This window comes from Lolium perenne, chromosome 7, assembly GCF_019359855.2.
Source record: "Lolium perenne isolate Kyuss_39 chromosome 7, Kyuss_2.0, whole genome shotgun sequence".
Taxonomy (NCBI): Eukaryota; Viridiplantae; Streptophyta; class Magnoliopsida; order Poales; family Poaceae; genus Lolium; species Lolium perenne.
The window spans coordinates 40,679,916-40,698,282 of NC_067250.2; the positions used below are offsets into that span (position 1 = coordinate 40,679,916).

The following is an 18,367-nucleotide window of genomic DNA, read 5'->3' on the forward strand; positions in this document are numbered from 1 at the left end:
AAATATTGATGTTAGCCTTCTAAAATACTTGAGATCTATTTCTATATGTGGTTATGTATGTATGATTCAGTCACTTTTGGACTATATATATATCTATTCATTTTAGTAAAATTATTTTTTAAGCTATATTTAGTATTATTTTAAAAATGCTATTTAAAATATACCACGCTATTACCACGATATAGCGTCCATATCGTTTGAAGGAGGCTGTCACTAATTCATTTAGCACGCTATTTTAAACCTTGAGTAGACCATACAAGAAAAGATGCAAAAAATACATCAAAATGTAGCAACATAGGTAGTAATAATCACTCAAACACAAGACTGGTCGATCTTGCGTGTATGTATCAAGCCTCATTGTAAAGGTGAGCCGGAAGCTTGGGCTCCACGACGGCCTCCAGCGGGAACTTGCGGGGCGTGGAAAGCCCAAAGATCTCCTCCATGCTCAGCTCCTCCTTCGTCACGCCGTCGGGAAGCCTCCACTCGAAGCCGTGCAGGAGGTTGGCGAGGCTCACCTGGATCACCTTCAGCCCTAGGCTATACCCGGGGCACATCCTGCGCCCCGAACCGAACGGCAGCAGCTCATAGTCGTGCCCCTTGACGTCGAGTCTGCTGCTGAGGAACCGTTCTGGCATGAACTCTTCCGGCGCGTCCCACAGCTCCGGGTCGCGGCCGATGGACCACACGCTGACGAGAACGCGTGTGCCGGCAGGGATGTCGTAGCCATCGATGGATGTGTCCTCGCGCGACAGCCGGGGCACCAGCATCGGCGCCACCGGGTGCAGCCGCATGGTTTCCTTGATGATGGCCTGGATGAAGGGGAGGCTCGGGATGTCCTTCTCAGTGACCCAGCGGCCTCGACCCACCACGCGGTCCAGCTCCTCGGTCGCCTTGGCGAACACCTCCGGCGTCTTCAGCAGCTCCGAGAGAGCCCACTCAACCGTCACCGCCGAGCTTTCCGTACCCCCAGCAATGAGATCCTGCAGGTGTCACGGTGGCGGTTAATACTGGAAACAGAAGCGAACGTGGAAGAAGAAAGTGAATTCATTGTTAGGGAAGGAACGCACTCACCTGAGTGAAAGCCTTGACGCCCTCCCTGTTGAGCTTGACCTCGAGACTGGGGTCGCTGGCGAACTCCAGCAGCACGTCCACCATGTCCTTGGCCACGAAGCACTCCCCGTCGCGGCGGCGGCGTTCACTGTGCTCTTCCACCACGTGTTCAAGGAACCGGTCAAACATCTTGCTCAGCTTCTTCATCCTCTTGATGTATCCCTGCAGGTCCATCCAGTCAAGCCAGGGGATGGAGTCGCCGATGTTCAGCACGCCGTTGAGCAGGAACAGCTCGTCGATCATCCACTTGAACTCGTCGGGCGTGGTGATCACCGACCCGGCCTCGTCCCTCACCTCCTTCTCCAGGTACTTCTTGCCCATCACCATGCGCGTGATCACATTCAGGCTCACCGTGGACAGGTAGTCCTTGAGCACCAGGGCACGGCCGGTGCCGGCGGCGCTGGCGCCTCGACGCAGGTCGCGGAGGAGCGCGAGCACCTCCTCGCTGCGGATGTACTCGTACGACTCGAGCCGCTTGGCGCTGAAGAGCTCGGTGAGGCACATCTTGCGGGCCTGACGCCAGTATGCGCCGTAGGGGGACCACGTGATGTCGCTGTAGTTGTAGGTGGTGTACTTGCCGGCGGCGGTCTTGGGCCGGTCGGTGAACACCACGTCGTGGGTCTTGAGGAAGAACTTAGCCATCTCGACGGAGGAACCGACGACGACGGGGAAGGAGCCGAACTGGAGCTGGGTGAGCGGGCCGTACTGCTTGGAGAGCGCATGGATGGAGCGGTGCGGGAGCGTGCCGATGAGATTGAGGTTGCCGATGATCGGCCATGGCTTGGGGCCCGGCGGGAGGTTGTACTTGCGGCGGCGGCGGAGGACGGCCTTGAGGAAGAGCACCGTGGCGAGCACGACGCCCAGGAAGGACGCCCACTGAGGAAGCTCCATCCGGATCAAGGTGGCGGCTTGCCGGACAGGTACGTTGACGATGCTCGGGATGGTGATCGACGCAAGTGCTTGTGGCTGGTGAGATGGTGCTGCACTCAGAGTGCGCGCACTCTACTTATAGATGTCTTGGAGGTGGAAGAGCGCGTGCGAAAGCTCGTGGGAAAGGACGAAGAAGACTTCGGGAAAACTTGACGAGCAGGACGTCCACTTCAGAAACATGCTGAGAATTACTGCTGCTCAGCGGCATACTAGTATGTCAGAATATGCGAGATCACCGTTTTATTCTTGACTATAATTTTCTTTTAGCTCAGCGGGGCAAATATGTTTTGTCACCGCAGAGGTAAGCATGTATATCGGTCTGACCTCAAAACATATATCCAGTTCAAGAGAAAAGGCAAGAAAAACGCATCCTCCCAGGTAGTGAAGTGAGCGAAAACTTGTTTTTACAGTAGCCGGTACCTACCGGAGTGATGTCAGCAATGACGTCATCCATGTGCTGATCAATTTTTTCACAAAATTGTGAAACAAATTTGAAACATAATTGAAACATAACTGAAACACTAATATTTTTGTGAAACAAACTGTAGTGACATCAGCAATGATGTCATCAGTTTCACTTTTTGTGAGACTGTTTCACAATATTTTCCATGTATCACTTTAGTTTCAAAAAAGTTTCACTTGTGTTTCAATTATTAGTTTTATATTAGACAAATGTCAAAAGCCTCACCAATCTCAAAGCAGAGAGTGAATGGTAGATGTGACACCGACACCTACCGGCTCCTTTAAAATCGTCGCTCTCGTGAAGTGAGCTAGTACTGCAAGGGTGGTCTCAAAAGAGAGAGATGTATCCCAAGTTCCCAAGGGCTATTACTCTCGTGTAAAGGAGAACCAACCTGAGGTTGGGTGGTTAGGAGGGTGGTTGTACCTCCAGCCCACCAGAGTTCAAACCCCAGGTTTGACATCTGTGTGTCTCATAAAGGCGGAATATTCTTTCAGTGGGAGGCGACGTTCCCGTCGATAGCGAGGCGCCTGTGGTGACTTCGTCAATTTCAAGATCCAATCCGCCGGCTCGGTCTTCCGGAGGTGCTCATAGGGGTAGGGTGTGCGTGTGTGCGTTCATAGGGGTGAGTGTATGCGCGTGTATGTGAGCGACTGCGTTTGTACTGTGTTTCTCAAAAATTACTCTCGTGTAAAGATTTTTTTTTTACCCGATAACAGCCCACGCCACCTTTATATACTTGGGTCGAAGGGCTTTAGGGTTTCATTCCCGGAACCACCCCCCTTAATCTATGCCCCTTCATCGTAAATCCGATCTCCTCGTGCAAGAAATCCACACCAACGTGAAAGGTGAATGGCCCCGCCCACCGCCATGAGAGTTCCTTGCCTCACTATTGTGGCAGTTCGAACGCGAGCGGAGATCGTGACCCTCCCTCTGACGTGGAGGAGAAACAGGCCCACTGCATGCGGTCGGAGGCCGCCCGCATGGATGCATATGCTTCCTTTGTTTTGAAATTCATATTTGATACATTCTGAAGTATAAAAAAATCCAAACATGCGCACAAAGTCTTTCCATGACAAATCGACTTGTAGTTTGGGATGTGTAAAAATGACAATAATTGGTGCTAAAAATAAGGTTTTTCCGAGACATGTTTTGCCTTTTTTACGTCGATCACAAAAGTTATCGGTTTTTCGTGAAATTGTACAAATATATGTTGATTGTCCAGATGTACATGCTAAAAAAATTGCTGGAACCTTTTAGATGGAGAGAGCATATGCATCTGAATGTCGAATTGAATTTAGAAAAACCCGTCTTTTAAATTTGCAATTTTACATTTTTTACTTTGAAGTACACCTCCGTGTAAAAAATATCTCAACTTTGTTTAAAGTTGGATGTAAAGTTGAGACATCTGTTATAGACAGGAGGGAACATATATTTTGACAGATGACTCTCATACCTGATATGAACTTTTGGGTGTATCAGATATGAGTTTTTCAGGTTCAGTTTTTTGGGTATCTGATAGGGATGCTGTTAGGCTACACAAATTACAGGCTAGTAAAAGACTAACATCGCGACTTGACTCAGACCCACTAGTAAATCCGGAGCAGGTACAGATATGAGATATGCCGAGTCGGCGAGTCCTGACGCAAAACCGCACCGAGACCAGAAGTGGTTAGCATAAGAAATTTCCACTCAGAGTCGGGTCCGTACGTGTGGACCTGACCGACTTCAGTAATCGCAAGTCGCGAGGGGAATTGGTAGGACATCTGTGAGAAGACACACGGTAGGGCTGACTTGGGGACGGACTGATCATGGAGTGTCTGAAATGGGGGACTGACCCGGACCTGTCCGTTTCGAGAAGGAGACAGCTTATCTTCTTTCCGTTTTTCCTGAATATTTACATTCTTGCGTGCGAGACCGTGTTGCACGACCGTGCGAAGTTACGCGGCGAATCTCCCGTTCTTCACGGGTGGTCACTACGTCTGGTACCCAGATTGCCGGTATAAAAAGGTGCCGACAAAGACACCAAAAGTATCGGCAAAGTTTTTTCAAGGCATAAAAAAAAGTGCTGCATTTATTTCAATCGAGGTAGATCTTTGCCGACACTTTTCGAGAAATGCCGCCGTATATATGTCAAGGCACAAGGACGGATGCCAGTAATAGCTATTTCAGGCAGTTCAGTTTGTGCCTGTTAAGAGTTTTGCCAGCACTTTTGGTCTGTGCCGTGGAAGGTTTTTGCCGGCACTTTTTGGAGATGCCGTAGAATCTTTTTGCTGGCACTTTTCTGAGATGCCGTGAAATCTCTTTGCCGGCACTTTTCCAGAAATGCCATCCAAACTTTTTGATGGCACTTTTAGAGGGTGCCTCCGATTACTTTTTCAGGCTTTTAATTCTGGTACCGCTGATTATTTCTTGGGCATTTTTATAGTTGCTATACTGCCTGCAAACATTCAAGCAATCTAGCAATGAAGCATACATCATACTCAAGAAGTCAAGTAATGTTTAAAACCTACATTTTCAACCAATCTTGGTCTGAAAACAACATTTTGAAACATTCAAGGGTTCACAATCTAGCCATCTAACTTACACGACCAACAGGGTTCATCTCCACATCATGAACAACAAGGTTTGAAACCATTAGATAAAATATACAATAAGGTTCATATAACAGGGTTCATCTAACTGGCTTCCATCTTGTCTTCCTCACTTGTTTCGACGATGCTTGTTCCTCCAATGTCAGCACACTCTGCCATCAGATCTAGAATAAACAAAGCAAACATGACAAAAGTAGGTATGTTTGTTATATCAGGGAAGTAGATATATTACCGATTGCAAAAATAAAATCCAATTGCAGCAATAACTTAAAGAAAAGCGTCTAACATTCGCATTTACAAATTCAGTAGGTCAAAAGCCTTCTGGAGTTCCAGTGTTTCAAGCAGACTGATCTGTAATGTTCAATTTACAATTAAAGCAAGTCTAAGGTTTTGTATGAACAAGTGAAGCAACTATTATACACAAACTTATAAAAAGCTGCCTTTATCTTTTCACTGTATTATAACTTATAACATAACTGAGCACATGAATAAGAATTAGGGGGATTTGCTTAAACATGCTCGTTGGTTCTCACCAATGGGGTGGTATAAATTGAAGACATTAAACATGCTTAAAGTGGCTAAAAAGTAAGTCGTGCATTACAGAAAACTGGGTTCTACAGGAAAAAGTATATAGTAGTAGACTTTAAGCAATGAAGCATCATTTATACCTTGCCTCCAATCTTGTCAATGACACTGCAATTTCAACATAACACATGTGAAAAAAACAAGCATTCATACATAGGTGGAAAAGAACGGGAACACTCAATTTAGTATTCATTGTGCAAAATAACATGGTACAAACTCTATATCTTTTAAATCCCCGGTTTGCAAATATGTGGTACATGTATTATTCCAAACAGCTGAAAACAAAAAGAAGCAACATACCATCCTTTTTCAGCATTACTGAACCACCTGACGCCTTCATAGGTTAGAACAGACATATCTAGCCGATCCATCAGTTGTACTTGTGTTGCTGTTGTTTGGGGGTGTGGCCAACTGGGAACATCGGCAACGGCCAGCGGCAGTGAAGCTACTGGTAGAATCTGCAAGCAAAATGAAAACCCATTATACTTATTTCTAAAACAGTAAACTATAGTTACGAATTGTGAACTGCTATAGATCAGAACAGCCTTTGGACGTCAGTAAAATATTCAAATAAAATGCCTATTTCATGTTCGTAGAATATTGCAGGGAAGCTACGATACATGAAAGTTAAAATATAATCTAGAGGGGACAAGGTCACTATGGATGAAGTTCCCATACGTTCAGTAGGTGGGCAGCAAGATGGCAGTACCAAGTACTCAGACCAACAATAAATGGGTTGAATTATATGCTTGTAGATGGTACTCATACCAACAGTTCTCACGAAGAAAGATGGAAACAAAGTGTATTTTTAAATCTCAGAACAAAGAAAAAAGAACAAAATAAAAATAATACTAAGATGATTGATCCTTTTTGTGGAAGAACTTTGGAAGAAGGCATCACAAATTCGAGACCTTGTACCGGGATTGATTCCTCCTCGTTCTGCTCCAAATGAAGTGTTCTCTCAACTCGTAATCTACAATATAGCTTGCTTATCACTTTGCATTGTTGCATATTTTAAATATGAAGTCCTATAAAAATATCTCTATACCTAAAAGAAGTTAAGAGTGCCATCTAGTTCTACGAATGCAGATACGCAAGACTTTGTTCACTGTAAAAGAGATACTCAGATATGCACATTAGTAAAGAAGAATATGCTTAGAAGCGCGTGCTTTGAAAGCCCAATGGCTATGCTTAGCTCAAAGTTGTGGTAATTTTTGCATGTGTATGATATGTGTCTAACATAAGGAAGGCGAACTTTTCATTACCTCGTATGTCAGTCCATCAGCCAACGCTTTATCTTGTCAACCTGCAATTTTTTTGAAGGAGATATGCCCTAGAGGCAATAATAAAGTGGTTATTATTTATATCTTTATATTTATGATAAATGTTTACATATCATGCTATAATTGTATTAACCGAAACATTAGTACATGTGTGATATGTAGACAACAAGAAGTCCCTAGTATGCCTCTTAAACTAGCTTGTTGATTAATGGATGATTAGTTTCATAATCATGAACATTGGATGTTATTAATAACAAGGTTATGTCATTGTATGAATGATGTAATGGACACACCCAAATTAAGCGTAGCATAAGATCTCGTCATTAAGTTATTTGCTATAAGCTTTCGATACATAGTTACCTAATCCTTATGACCATGAGATCATGTAAATCACTTATACCGGAAAGGTACTTTGATTACACCAAACGCCACTGCGTAAATGGGTGGTTATAAAGGTGGGGTTAAGTATCCAAAAAGTATGAGTTGAGGCATATGGATCAACAGTGGGATTTGTCCATCCCGATGACGGATAGATATACTCTGGGCCCTCTCGGTGGAATGTCGTCTAATGTCTTGCAAGCATATGAATAAGTTCATAAGAGACCACATACCACGGTACGAGTAAAGATTACTTGTCAGGAGACGAGGTTGAACAAGGTATAGAGTGATACCGAAGATCAAACCTCGGACAAGTAAAATATCGCGTGACAAAGGGAATTGGTATCGTATGTGAATGGTTCATTCGATCACTAAAGTCATCGTTGAATATGTGGGAGCCATTATGGATCTCCAGATCCCGCTATTGGTTATTGGTCGGAGTGAGTACTCAACCATGTCCGCATAGTTCACGAACCGTAGGGTGACACACTTAAAGTTGGATGTTGAAATGGTAGAACTTGAATATGGAATGGAGTTCGAATATTTGTTCGGAGTCCCGGATGAGATCCCGGACATCACGAGGAGTTCCGGAATGGTCCGGAGAATAAGATTCATATATAGGATGTCATTTTATGTGAATTAAAATGATGCGGAAGGTTCTATGGAAGGTTCTAGAAGGTTCTAGAAAAGTCCGGAAGAAACCACCAAGGAAGGCGGAGTCCCGGTGGGACTCCACCTCCCATGGTCGGCCAACCCTAAGGGGGAGGAGTCCCAAGTGGACTCCCCAAGGGGGGCCGGCCACCCCCTCCCAAGGAAGGTGGAACTCCCACCTCTAGTGGGAGTCCTAGCTTCGGTAGGTTTCATGAGTTATGGAAGGTTTTGGTTTGGGGTCTTATTCGAAGACTTGTAGACCAACTCTTGGGTGTTCCACCTATATAATGAGGGCCAAGGGGAGGCCGGCCACCCTAAGACCACAAGCTGGCCGCCCCCCTTGAAGTGGCCGGCCACCCCCTCCCAAACCCTAGCCGCCCCCCTCTCCTCCATATCTCCCGCGTGCTTTAGCGAAGCTCCGCCGGAGTTCTCCACCGCCATCGACACCACACCGTCGTGCTGTCGGATTCAAGAGGAGCTACTACTTCCGCTGCCCGCTGGAACGGGAGGTGGACGTCGTCTTCATCAACAACCGAACGTGTGACCGAGTACGGAGGTGCTGCCCGTTCGTGGCGCCGGAGGGATCGTGATCAAGATCTTCTACGCGCTTTTGCAAGCGGCAAGTGAACGTCTACCGCAGCAATAAGAGCCTCTTCTTGTAGGCTTTGGAATCTCTTCAAGGGTGAGACTCGATAAACCCCTCGTTGCTACCGTCTTCTAGATTGCATCTTGGCTTGGATTGCGTGTTCGCGGTAGGAATTTTTTTTGTTTTCTATGCAACGTTATCCTACAGTGGTATCAGAGCCGTGTCTATGCATAGATGGTTGCACGAGTAGAACACAATGGTTTTGTGGGCGTTGATGCTCTTGTTATCTTTAGTTTGAGTACTTTGCATCTTCGTGGCATAGTGGGATGAAGCGGCTCGGACTAACTTTAAATGACCGCGTTCATGAGACTTGTTCCTCGTTCGACATGCAACTTGTATTGCATAAGAGGCTTTGCGGGTGTCTGTCTCTCCTACTATAGTGAAGATTCAATTTACTCTTCTATTGAAAACATTAGTATCAACGTTGTGGTTCATGTTCGTAGGTAGATTAGATCTCTCTCGAAAACCCTAAACCACGTAAAATATGCAAACCAAATTAGAAGACGTCTAACTTGTTTTTGCAGGGTTTGGTGATGTGATATGGCCATAATGTGATGATGAATATGTATGAGATGATCATTATTGTATTGTGGCAACCGGCAGGAGCCTTATGGTTGTCTTTAAATTTCATGTTGAGTAGTATTTCAAAGTAGTTGTAATAGTTGCTACATGGAGGACAATCATGAAGACGGCGTCATTGACCTTGACGCTACGCCGACAATGATGGAGATCATGCCCGAAGATGATGGAGATCATGTCCGTGCTTTGGAGATGAAGATCAAAGGCGCAAAGACAAAAGGGCCATATCATATCACATATGAACTGCATGTGATGTTAATCCTTTTATGCATCTTATTTTGCTTAGATCGCGACGGTAGCATTATAAGATGATCCCTCACTAAAATCTCAAGATAATAAAGTGTTCATCCTTAGTAGCACCGTTACCAAGACTTGTCGGTTCGAAGCATCTCGTGATGATCGGGTGTGATAGAATCAACAAGTACTACAACAGGTGCAAGACAGTTTTGCACATGCGGATACTAAGGTGGCCTTGACGAGCCTAGCATGTACAGACATGGTCTCGGAACATGTGATACCGAAAGTTAGAGCATGAATCATATGGTTGATATGATGAACACTTTGAGTGTTCGCCATTGAAATCACACCTTGTCTCATGATGATCGGACTTAGGTGCGGTGGATTTGGTTCGTGTGATCACTAAGACAATGCGAGGGATATTGTTTTGAGTGGGAGTTCACCTAGATTTTTAATTATGTTGAATTAAAATTTGAACTCAATTTGTCATAAACTTAGTCTAAACTTTTGCAAATATATGTTGTAGAGATGGCGTCCCCAATCAATTTTAACCAGTTCCTAGAGAAAGAAAAACTTAAGAGCAACGGTAGCAACTTCACCGACTGGTTCCGTCATGTGAGGATCTTCCTCTCTGGCGGAAATCTGCAATATGTGCTTGATGCACCGCTAGGTGACCCTCCTGCAGAAACTGAAACCGATGAAGTAAAAGCTGTTTACGAGACTCGGAAAATTCAGTACTCTCAAGTTCAGTGTGCCATCCTGTGCAGTCTGGAATCCGATCTTCAAAAACGTTTTGAGCACCACGATCCTCATGAGTTGATGAAAGAGCTGAAAGCTATTTTTGAGACTCATGCGGCTGTGGAATGCTATGAAGCATCGAAACAATTCTTCAGCTGCATGATGGAAGAAGGCAGCTCCGTTAATGAGCACATGCTCGCCATGACCGGGCATGCGAAGAAACTCAGTGACTTGGGAATAGTGATTCCTAATAGACTGGGGATTAATCGTGTCCTTCAATCACTGCCACCAAGTTACAAGAACTTTGTGATGAACTACAATATGCAGAACATGAACAAGGAGTTACCTGAACTCTTTGGCATGCTAAAAGCTGCTGAGATTGAGATCAAGAAAGAGCACCAAGTGTTGATGGTCAACAAGACCACCAGTTTCAAGAAACAGGGCAAGTCTAAGGGAAAATTCAAGAAGGGTGGCAAGAAAGCTGCCACACCTCCTATGAAACCTAAGAACGGCCCTAAGCCTGATGCTGAGTGCTATTACTGCAAGGAGAAGGGACACTGGAAGCGTAATTGCTCCAAGTATCTGGCTGATCTGAAGAGCGGCCTTGTCAAGAAGAAGAAAGAAGGTATATCTGATATACATGTTATAGATGTTTATCTCACTGGTCCTCGTTCTAGTAGCTGGGTATTTGATACTGGTTCGGTTGCTCATATTTGTAACTCGACACAGGAACTAAAGAATAAACGGAGACTAATGAAAGATGAAGTGACGATGCGCGTTGAAAATGGATCCAAGGTCAATGTGATCGCAGTCGGCACACTTCCTCTACATCTACCTTCGGGATTAGTTTTAAGCCTAAATAATTGTTATTTTGTACCTGCGTTGAGGATGAACATTATATCTGGATCTTGTTTAATGCAAGACGGTTATTCATTCAAGTCTGAGAATAAAGGTTGTTCTATTTTTATGAATAATATCTTTTATGGTCGAGCACCAGAAAAGAATGGCTTATTTCTTTTAGATCTCGATAGTAGTGATACGCATATACATAACGTTGATGCTAAGCGAATTAAATTGAATGATAATTCTACTTATATGTGGCACTGTCGTCTTGGTCATATTGGAGTGAAACGCATGAAGAAACTCCATAAAGATGGATTACTTGAATCACTTGATTTTGAGTCACTTGATAGATGCGAAGCATGTCTAATGGGAAAAATGACTAAGACTCCATTTTCTGGTATGATGGAGCGAGCTACTGACTTATTGGAAATCATACATACCGATGTGTGCGGACCAATGAGCGTAGCATCGCGCGGTGGTTATCGTTATGTTCTAACCTTCACAGATGATCTGAGTAGATATGGGTATATCTATTTCATGAAACATAAATCCGAAACTTTCGAGAAGTTTAAGGAATTCCAAAGTGAAGTAGAAAATCAACGTAACAAGAAGATTAAATTTCTACGATATGATCGTGGAGGTGAATATCTGAGTTATGAGTTTGGCATGCATTTAAAGAAATGCGGAATACTTTCACAATTGACACCGCCGGGAACACCTCAACGAAACGGTGTGTCCGAACGTCGTAATCGAACTCTCTTAGATATGGTTCGTTCTATGATGTCTCTTACTGATTTGCCGTTATCATTTTGGAGTTATGCATTAGAGACAGCCGCATTCACTTTAAATAGAGCACCATCAAAATCCGTAGAAACGACACCGTATGAATTATGGTTTAATAAGAAACCTAAGCTGTCGTTCCTGAAAGTTTGGGGTTGCGAAGCCTATGTAAAGAAGTTACAACCGGACAAGCTAGAACCCAAAGCGGAGAAATGCGTCTTCATAGGATACCCTAAGGAAACTATAGGGTACACTTTCTATCACAGATCCGAAGGCAAAATCTTTGTTGCTAAGAACGGAACCTTTCTTGAGAAAGAATTTCTCACTAAAGAAGTGACTGGAAGAAAAGTAGAACTCGATGAGATTGATGAATCTATACTCGTTGATCGAGTAGCGCGATCGGAAGATGTACCTGTACCACCTACACCGGCAACAGAGGAAGCTAATGATAATGATCATGAAACTTCGAACGAGGAAACTACTGAACCTCGCAGATCGACAAGGGAACGTACCACTCCTGATTGGTATGATCCTTGTCTAAATATCATGATTGTGGATAACAATGATGAGGACCCTGCGACGTATGACGAAGCGATGATGAGCCCAGATTCCAACAAATGGCAAGAAGCCATGAAATCCGAAATGGGATCCATGTATGATAACAAAGTATGGACTTTGGTAGACTTACCTGATAGCCGAAAGGCTATCGAGAATAAATGGATCTTCAAGAGAAAAACAGATGCTGATGGTAATATTACTGTCTATAAAGCTCGACTTGTCGCAAAGGGTTTCCGACAAATTCAAGGAGTTGACTACGATGAGACTTTCTCACCTGTAGCGAAGCTAAAATCTGTGAGGATTTTGTTAGCAATAGCTGCATTTTTCGATTATGAGATTTGGCAGATGGATGTCAAAACGGCGTTCCTTAATGGAGACATTGAGGAAGATTTGTATATGGTACAACCCAAAGGTTTTGTCGATCCTAAAAATGCTGACAAAGTATGTAAAATTCAGCGTTCAATCTATGGACTGAAGCAAGCATCAAGAAGTTGGAACCGACGCTTTGATAAGGTGATCAAAGACTTCGGGTTTATACAGTGTCATGGAGAGGCCTGTATTTACAAGAAAGTGAGTGGGAGCTCTGTAGTGTTCCTGATATTATATGTAGATGACATATTATTGATCGGGAATGATATAGAACTATTAAGCAGTGTTAAAGGTTATTTGAATAATAGTTTTTCAATGAAAGACCTTGGTGAAGCATCGTATATATTAGGCATCAAGATTTATAGAGATAGATCAAGACGCCTAATAGGGCTATCACAGAGTACATATCTGGACAAGATTCTAAAGAAGTTTAAAATGGACGAAAGTAAGAAAGGGTTCTTACCTATGTTACCAGGCAAAGTCTTGAGTAAGACTCAAGGATCGGCTACGGCAGAAGAAAGAGAAAGGATGAGTAATATCCCCTATGCTTCGGCAGTAGGATCTATCATGTATGCCATGCTATGTACTAGACCGGATATAGCACATGCTATTAGTTTGACTAGCAGATATCAAAGTGATCCAGGAATGGAACACTGGACAGCGGTCAAGAATATCCTGAAGTACTTGAAAAGAACTAAGGATATGTTTCTTTGTTATGGAGGTGACCAAGAGCTCGTTGTAAACGGTTACACCGATGCAAGTTGGAACACTGATCCCGATGACTCTAAGTCACAGTCTGGGTACGTGTTTATATTGAATGGTGCTGCAGTAAGCTGGGCAAGCTCGAAGCAGTGCACGGTGGCGAAGTCTTCAACAGAATCAGAGTACATAGCGGCTTCAGAGGCTTCATCAGAAGCGGTATGGATGAAGAGGTTCATTGTAGAGCTCGGTGTGGTTCCTAGTGCATTGGACCCATTAATCATTTACTGTGATAACATGGGTGCCATCGCCAATGCACAAGAGCCAAGGTCACACAAGAGGCTGAAGCATATCAAGCTGCGTTACCACTCGATTCGCGAGTACATCGAAGATGGAGAAGTAAAAATTTGCAAAGTACACACTGATCTGAATGTAGCAGATCCGTTAACTAAAGCTCTCCCTAGGGCAAAGCATGACCAACACCAGAATGCCATGGGTGTTAGGTATATTACAATGTAATCTAGATTATTGACTCTAGTGCAAGTGGGAGACTGAAGGAGATATGCCCTAGAGGCAATAATAAAGTGGTTATTATTTATATCTTTATGTTTATGATAAATGTTTACATATCATGCTATAATTGTATTAACCGAAACATTAGTACATGTGTGATATGTAGACAACAAGAAGTCCCTAGTATGCCTCTTAAACTAGCTTGTTGATTAATGGATGATTAGTTTCATAATCATGAACATTGGATGTTATTAATAACAAGGTTATGTCATTGTATGAATGATGTAATGGACACACCCAAATTAAGCGTAGCATAAGATCTCGTCATTAAGTTATTTGCTATAAGCTTTCGATACATAGTTACCTAATCCTTATGACCATGAGATCATGTAAATCACTTATACCGGAAAGGTACTTTGATTACACCAAACGCCACTGCGTAAATGGGTGGTTATAAAGGTGGGATTAAGTATCCGGAAAGTATGAGTTGAGGCATATGGATCAACAGTGGGATTTGTCCATCCCGATGACGGATAGATATACTCTGGGCCCTCTCGGTGGAATGTCATCTAATGTCTTGCAAGCATATGAATAAGTTCATAAGAGACCACATACCACGGTACGAGTAAAGAGTACTTGTCAGGAGACGAGGTTGAACAAGGTATAGAGTGATACCGAAGATCAAACCTCGGACAAGTAAAATATCGCGTGACAAAGGGAATTGGTATCGTATGTGAATGGTTCATTCGATCACTAAAGTCATCGTTGAATATGTGGGAGCCATTATGGATCTCCAGATCCCGCTATTGGTTATTGGTCGGAGTGAGTACTCAACCATGTCCGCATAGTTCACGAACCGTAGGGTGACACACTTAAAGTTGGATGTTGAAATGGTAGAACTTGAATATGGAATGGAGTTCGAATATTTGTTCGGAGTCCCGGATGAGATCCCGGACATCACGAGGAGTTCCGGAATGGTCCGGAGAATAAGATTCATATATAGGATGTCATTTTATGTGAATTAAAATGATGCGGAAGGTTCTATGGAAGGTTCTAGAAGGTTCTAGAAAAGTCTGGAAGAAACCACCAAGGAAGGCGGAGTCCCGGTGGGACTCCACCTCCCATGGCCGGCCAACCCTAAGGGGGAGGAGTCCCAAGTGGACTCCCCAAGGGGGGCCGGCCACCCCCTCCCAAGGAAGGTGGAACTCCCACCTCTAGTGGGAGTCCTAGCTTGGGTAGGTTTCATGAGTTATGGAAGGTTTTGGTTTGGGGTCTTATTCGAAGACTTGTAGACCAACTCTTGGGTGTTCCACCTATATAATGAGGGCCAAGGGGAGGCCGGCCACCCTAAGACCACAAGCTGGCCGCCCCCCTTGAAGTGGCCGGCCACCCCCTCCCAAACCCTAGCCGCCCCCCTCTCCTCCATATCTCCTGCGTGCTTTAGCGAAGCTCCGCCGGAGTTCTCCACCACCATCGATACCACGCCGTCGTGCTGTCGGATTCAAGAGGAGCTACTACTTCCGCTGCCCGCTGGAACGGGAGGTGGACGTCGTCTTCATCAACAACCGAACGTGTGACCGAGTACGGAGGTGCTGCCCGTTCGTGGCGCCGGAGGGATCGTGATCAAGATCTTCTACGCGCTTTTGCAAGCGGCAAGTGAACGTCTACCCCAGCAACAAGAGCCTCTTCTTGTAGGCTTTGGAATCTCTTCAAGGGTGAGACTCGATAAACCCCTCGTTGCTACCGTCTTCTGGATTGCATCTTGGCTTGGATTGAGTGTTCACGGTAGGAAATTTTTTTGTTTTCTATGCAACGTTATCCTACATTTTTCCTAGAAAACATGGCGAAGTTATGATCACCAGGGCAAGAATCAAAGAAACAATAATACTGCACCCATCCTCTCCAAGATTATGTACAAAGCCTTGCACACACAAAGTGCCAACCTCTACCTGGTTATTGCATGTCCCTCACACAAACCATGTCCCGAGGAGACAGTGTTGTTGGAGGCAGTTTATGGGTGCCTTCCACGCTAAATAGAACGAAACGTATGCCTCCCACAACTGGCATACAGCAAGTGTAAGAATAGAATTGCCTGATTCATATTCCACAGCTTCAATGAACCATCAGCACTGGCACTAACCAATTTGGTTGGATCTGCAAGTGAGAAGTCTACTGATCACACTCATGTTCCCTCATTCCAGTAAGATGGTTACACAAGAACCATAAATTCGTTCAAACCTGGTACTGCAAGAAGCGATGGTCCACGCAGCTAGCAACATACTGCATTTGTGCTTCCTGGTGGTAAAGTTTGAAAATAATTCCATCAGCACATTGCATAGATATTAAGATGGAATCATAGACATGATTAAATGATTTAATTCTTAAAAAATAATCTACTGAAACAAATTTAAGGTGAAGAAGATGCAGCAAGAACATCTATATTTGGAAATCATAGCTTCTAATAAAAATCAAAATTAGACGTGCCCTTGAGCAGAAAATGAACCAAGAATGCATATATACATGGAGATCGTCTTTGCAACAAGATGATGTGTCTGTGCTTTGAATTTCCTACAAATATATTTGCACGTCACTGCTGGGGATCGCCATGGTGTGCGTCTTATTGCGTCTTATAACGTAATTTGAGGCACTAATCAAAAAGTGTTGCTAAAGACTAGCTTTAGTGGCATATCCGTAATGTGCCGGCAAGAAAAGTGTCGGCAATACCGTCAGGTGAGGCAGTGGGTCCCGTGTATGGTTTCAGCAGTTGATCTCGTGCTTTAAGATACGTTATTTGTGTTATATTGTGATCCAAATTCATATACTAAAGAGAGGCTAACTTCTGATGAGCGGAGCGAGGCCCATCGCCAGTACGGTACGGATCGTTGGCACCGCCTATATATACATCTTGTAAGCCGCTGGCTAGGGTTGATCAGATTATAAGATAACCCACGGCGTTTGTAAACACTCCCCGATATAGTGAAGTTTTGCTGGCTGGCGCCCGTGGTTTTTTCCCCTTCTCCGTTGGAAGGGGTTTCCACGTTAAATCTTGTGTCTCCGTTATGTTTACCTTTATCGTTCTTCATTATTTGCATGTCGCTTCTATAACAAGTGGTATCAGAGCTCGTGTTTCAATCTAGGGTTTTGCGACGTGTCTTTCTTGAAGTTCGATCTACCGCAGCTGGATTATACCACGAGATTTTCTCTGTGACAAGTGAAGATGAGGGCGATCCTTACCCAATCTTCTGATCTGGATGAAGCTCTTGATTGATTTGGCAAGAAACATGCCAAGACCTGGACCGACGATGAAAAGAGGAAAGACCGTAAGGCTTTTTCATTAATTCAGCTTCATCTATCCAACAATATCTTGCAGGAAGTGTTGGCTGAGAAATCCGCAGCGGCGTTGTGGTTGAAACTGGAATCGATCTACATGTCCAAAGATCTAACCAGTAAGATGCACGTGAAGATGAAGTTATTCTCGCACAAGCTGCAAGAAGGTGCGTCAATGATGAATAACCTATCGATCTTTAGAGAGATCGTTTCTGATTTGCTGCCCATGGAGGTAAAATATGATGATGAGGATCTCGCTCTTATACTGTTAGTCTCGTTGCCTAATTCTTTTGCGAATTTTCGAGACACCTTGTTATACAACTGTGATGTACTAACCCTTGCCGAAATTTATGAGGCCCTCCAGCAGAGGGAAAAGATGAAATCTATGGTGCAGGCAGAGGGTTCGTCATCTAAAGCACAAGCACTGCAGGTCCGAGGCAGGACCGAGAACAGAAACAACAACTACAACAGATATAAGAGCAAGACCGACAGAGGTGGCTCAAAGTCCAAGGGACGAGATGGTAAGTTCTGCAAGTATTGTAAGAAAACTAGCCACAATATTGATGATTGCTGGAAGTTGCAGAACAAAGAGAAACGAAACGGTACTTACCAACCGAAAAACAAATCTGAGGGTGATGGTAAGGCTGCTGCTATTTCCAGTGATAATTCTGATGGCGCTTGCCTAGTTGTGTTTGTTGGTTGTGTTTCTGGTAATGATGAGTGGATCCTTGATTCTGCATGTTCGTTTCATATTTGCTGTAACAAAGACTGGTTCAGTTCTTATGAGTTTGTGCAGAGTGGAGATGTTGTGCGTATGGGAGATAACAACCCACGTGAGATTATGGGCATTGGCTCCATTCAGATCAAGATGCATGATGGCATGACACGCACTCTGACAGATGTGAGACACATACCTGACATGGCTAGAAATTTGATCTCTCTCAGTACCCTTGATGTTGATGGGTACAAACACTCTGGTTCTCGTGGAGTTCTGGAGGTATCAAAAGGTTCTCTCGTTCACATGATTGGTGATATGAATTCTGTAAAATTATATATTCTTAGAGGTAGCACTTTGTCTGGTATTGCT

At 44.1% G+C, this 18,367-nt stretch overlaps 1 protein-coding gene across 1 annotated transcript; it reads right to left on the reverse strand.

Moving 5' to 3' along the window:
• Positions 1–214: 214 nt before the first annotated feature.
• LOC127317744 (trimethyltridecatetraene synthase) lies at positions 215–2,083 on the reverse strand. The gene is made up of 2 exons (XM_051348344.2): positions 1,072–2,083; positions 215–980 (listed from the first exon to the last, which is right to left on the reverse strand). The coding sequence occupies exons 1-2, from the start codon at positions 1,999–2,001 to the stop codon at positions 348–350; spliced, it is 1,563 nt and encodes a 520-aa protein (XP_051204304.1). The 5' UTR covers positions 2,002–2,083; the 3' UTR covers positions 215–347.
• Between the last annotated feature and the right edge of the window lie 16,284 nt (positions 2,084–18,367).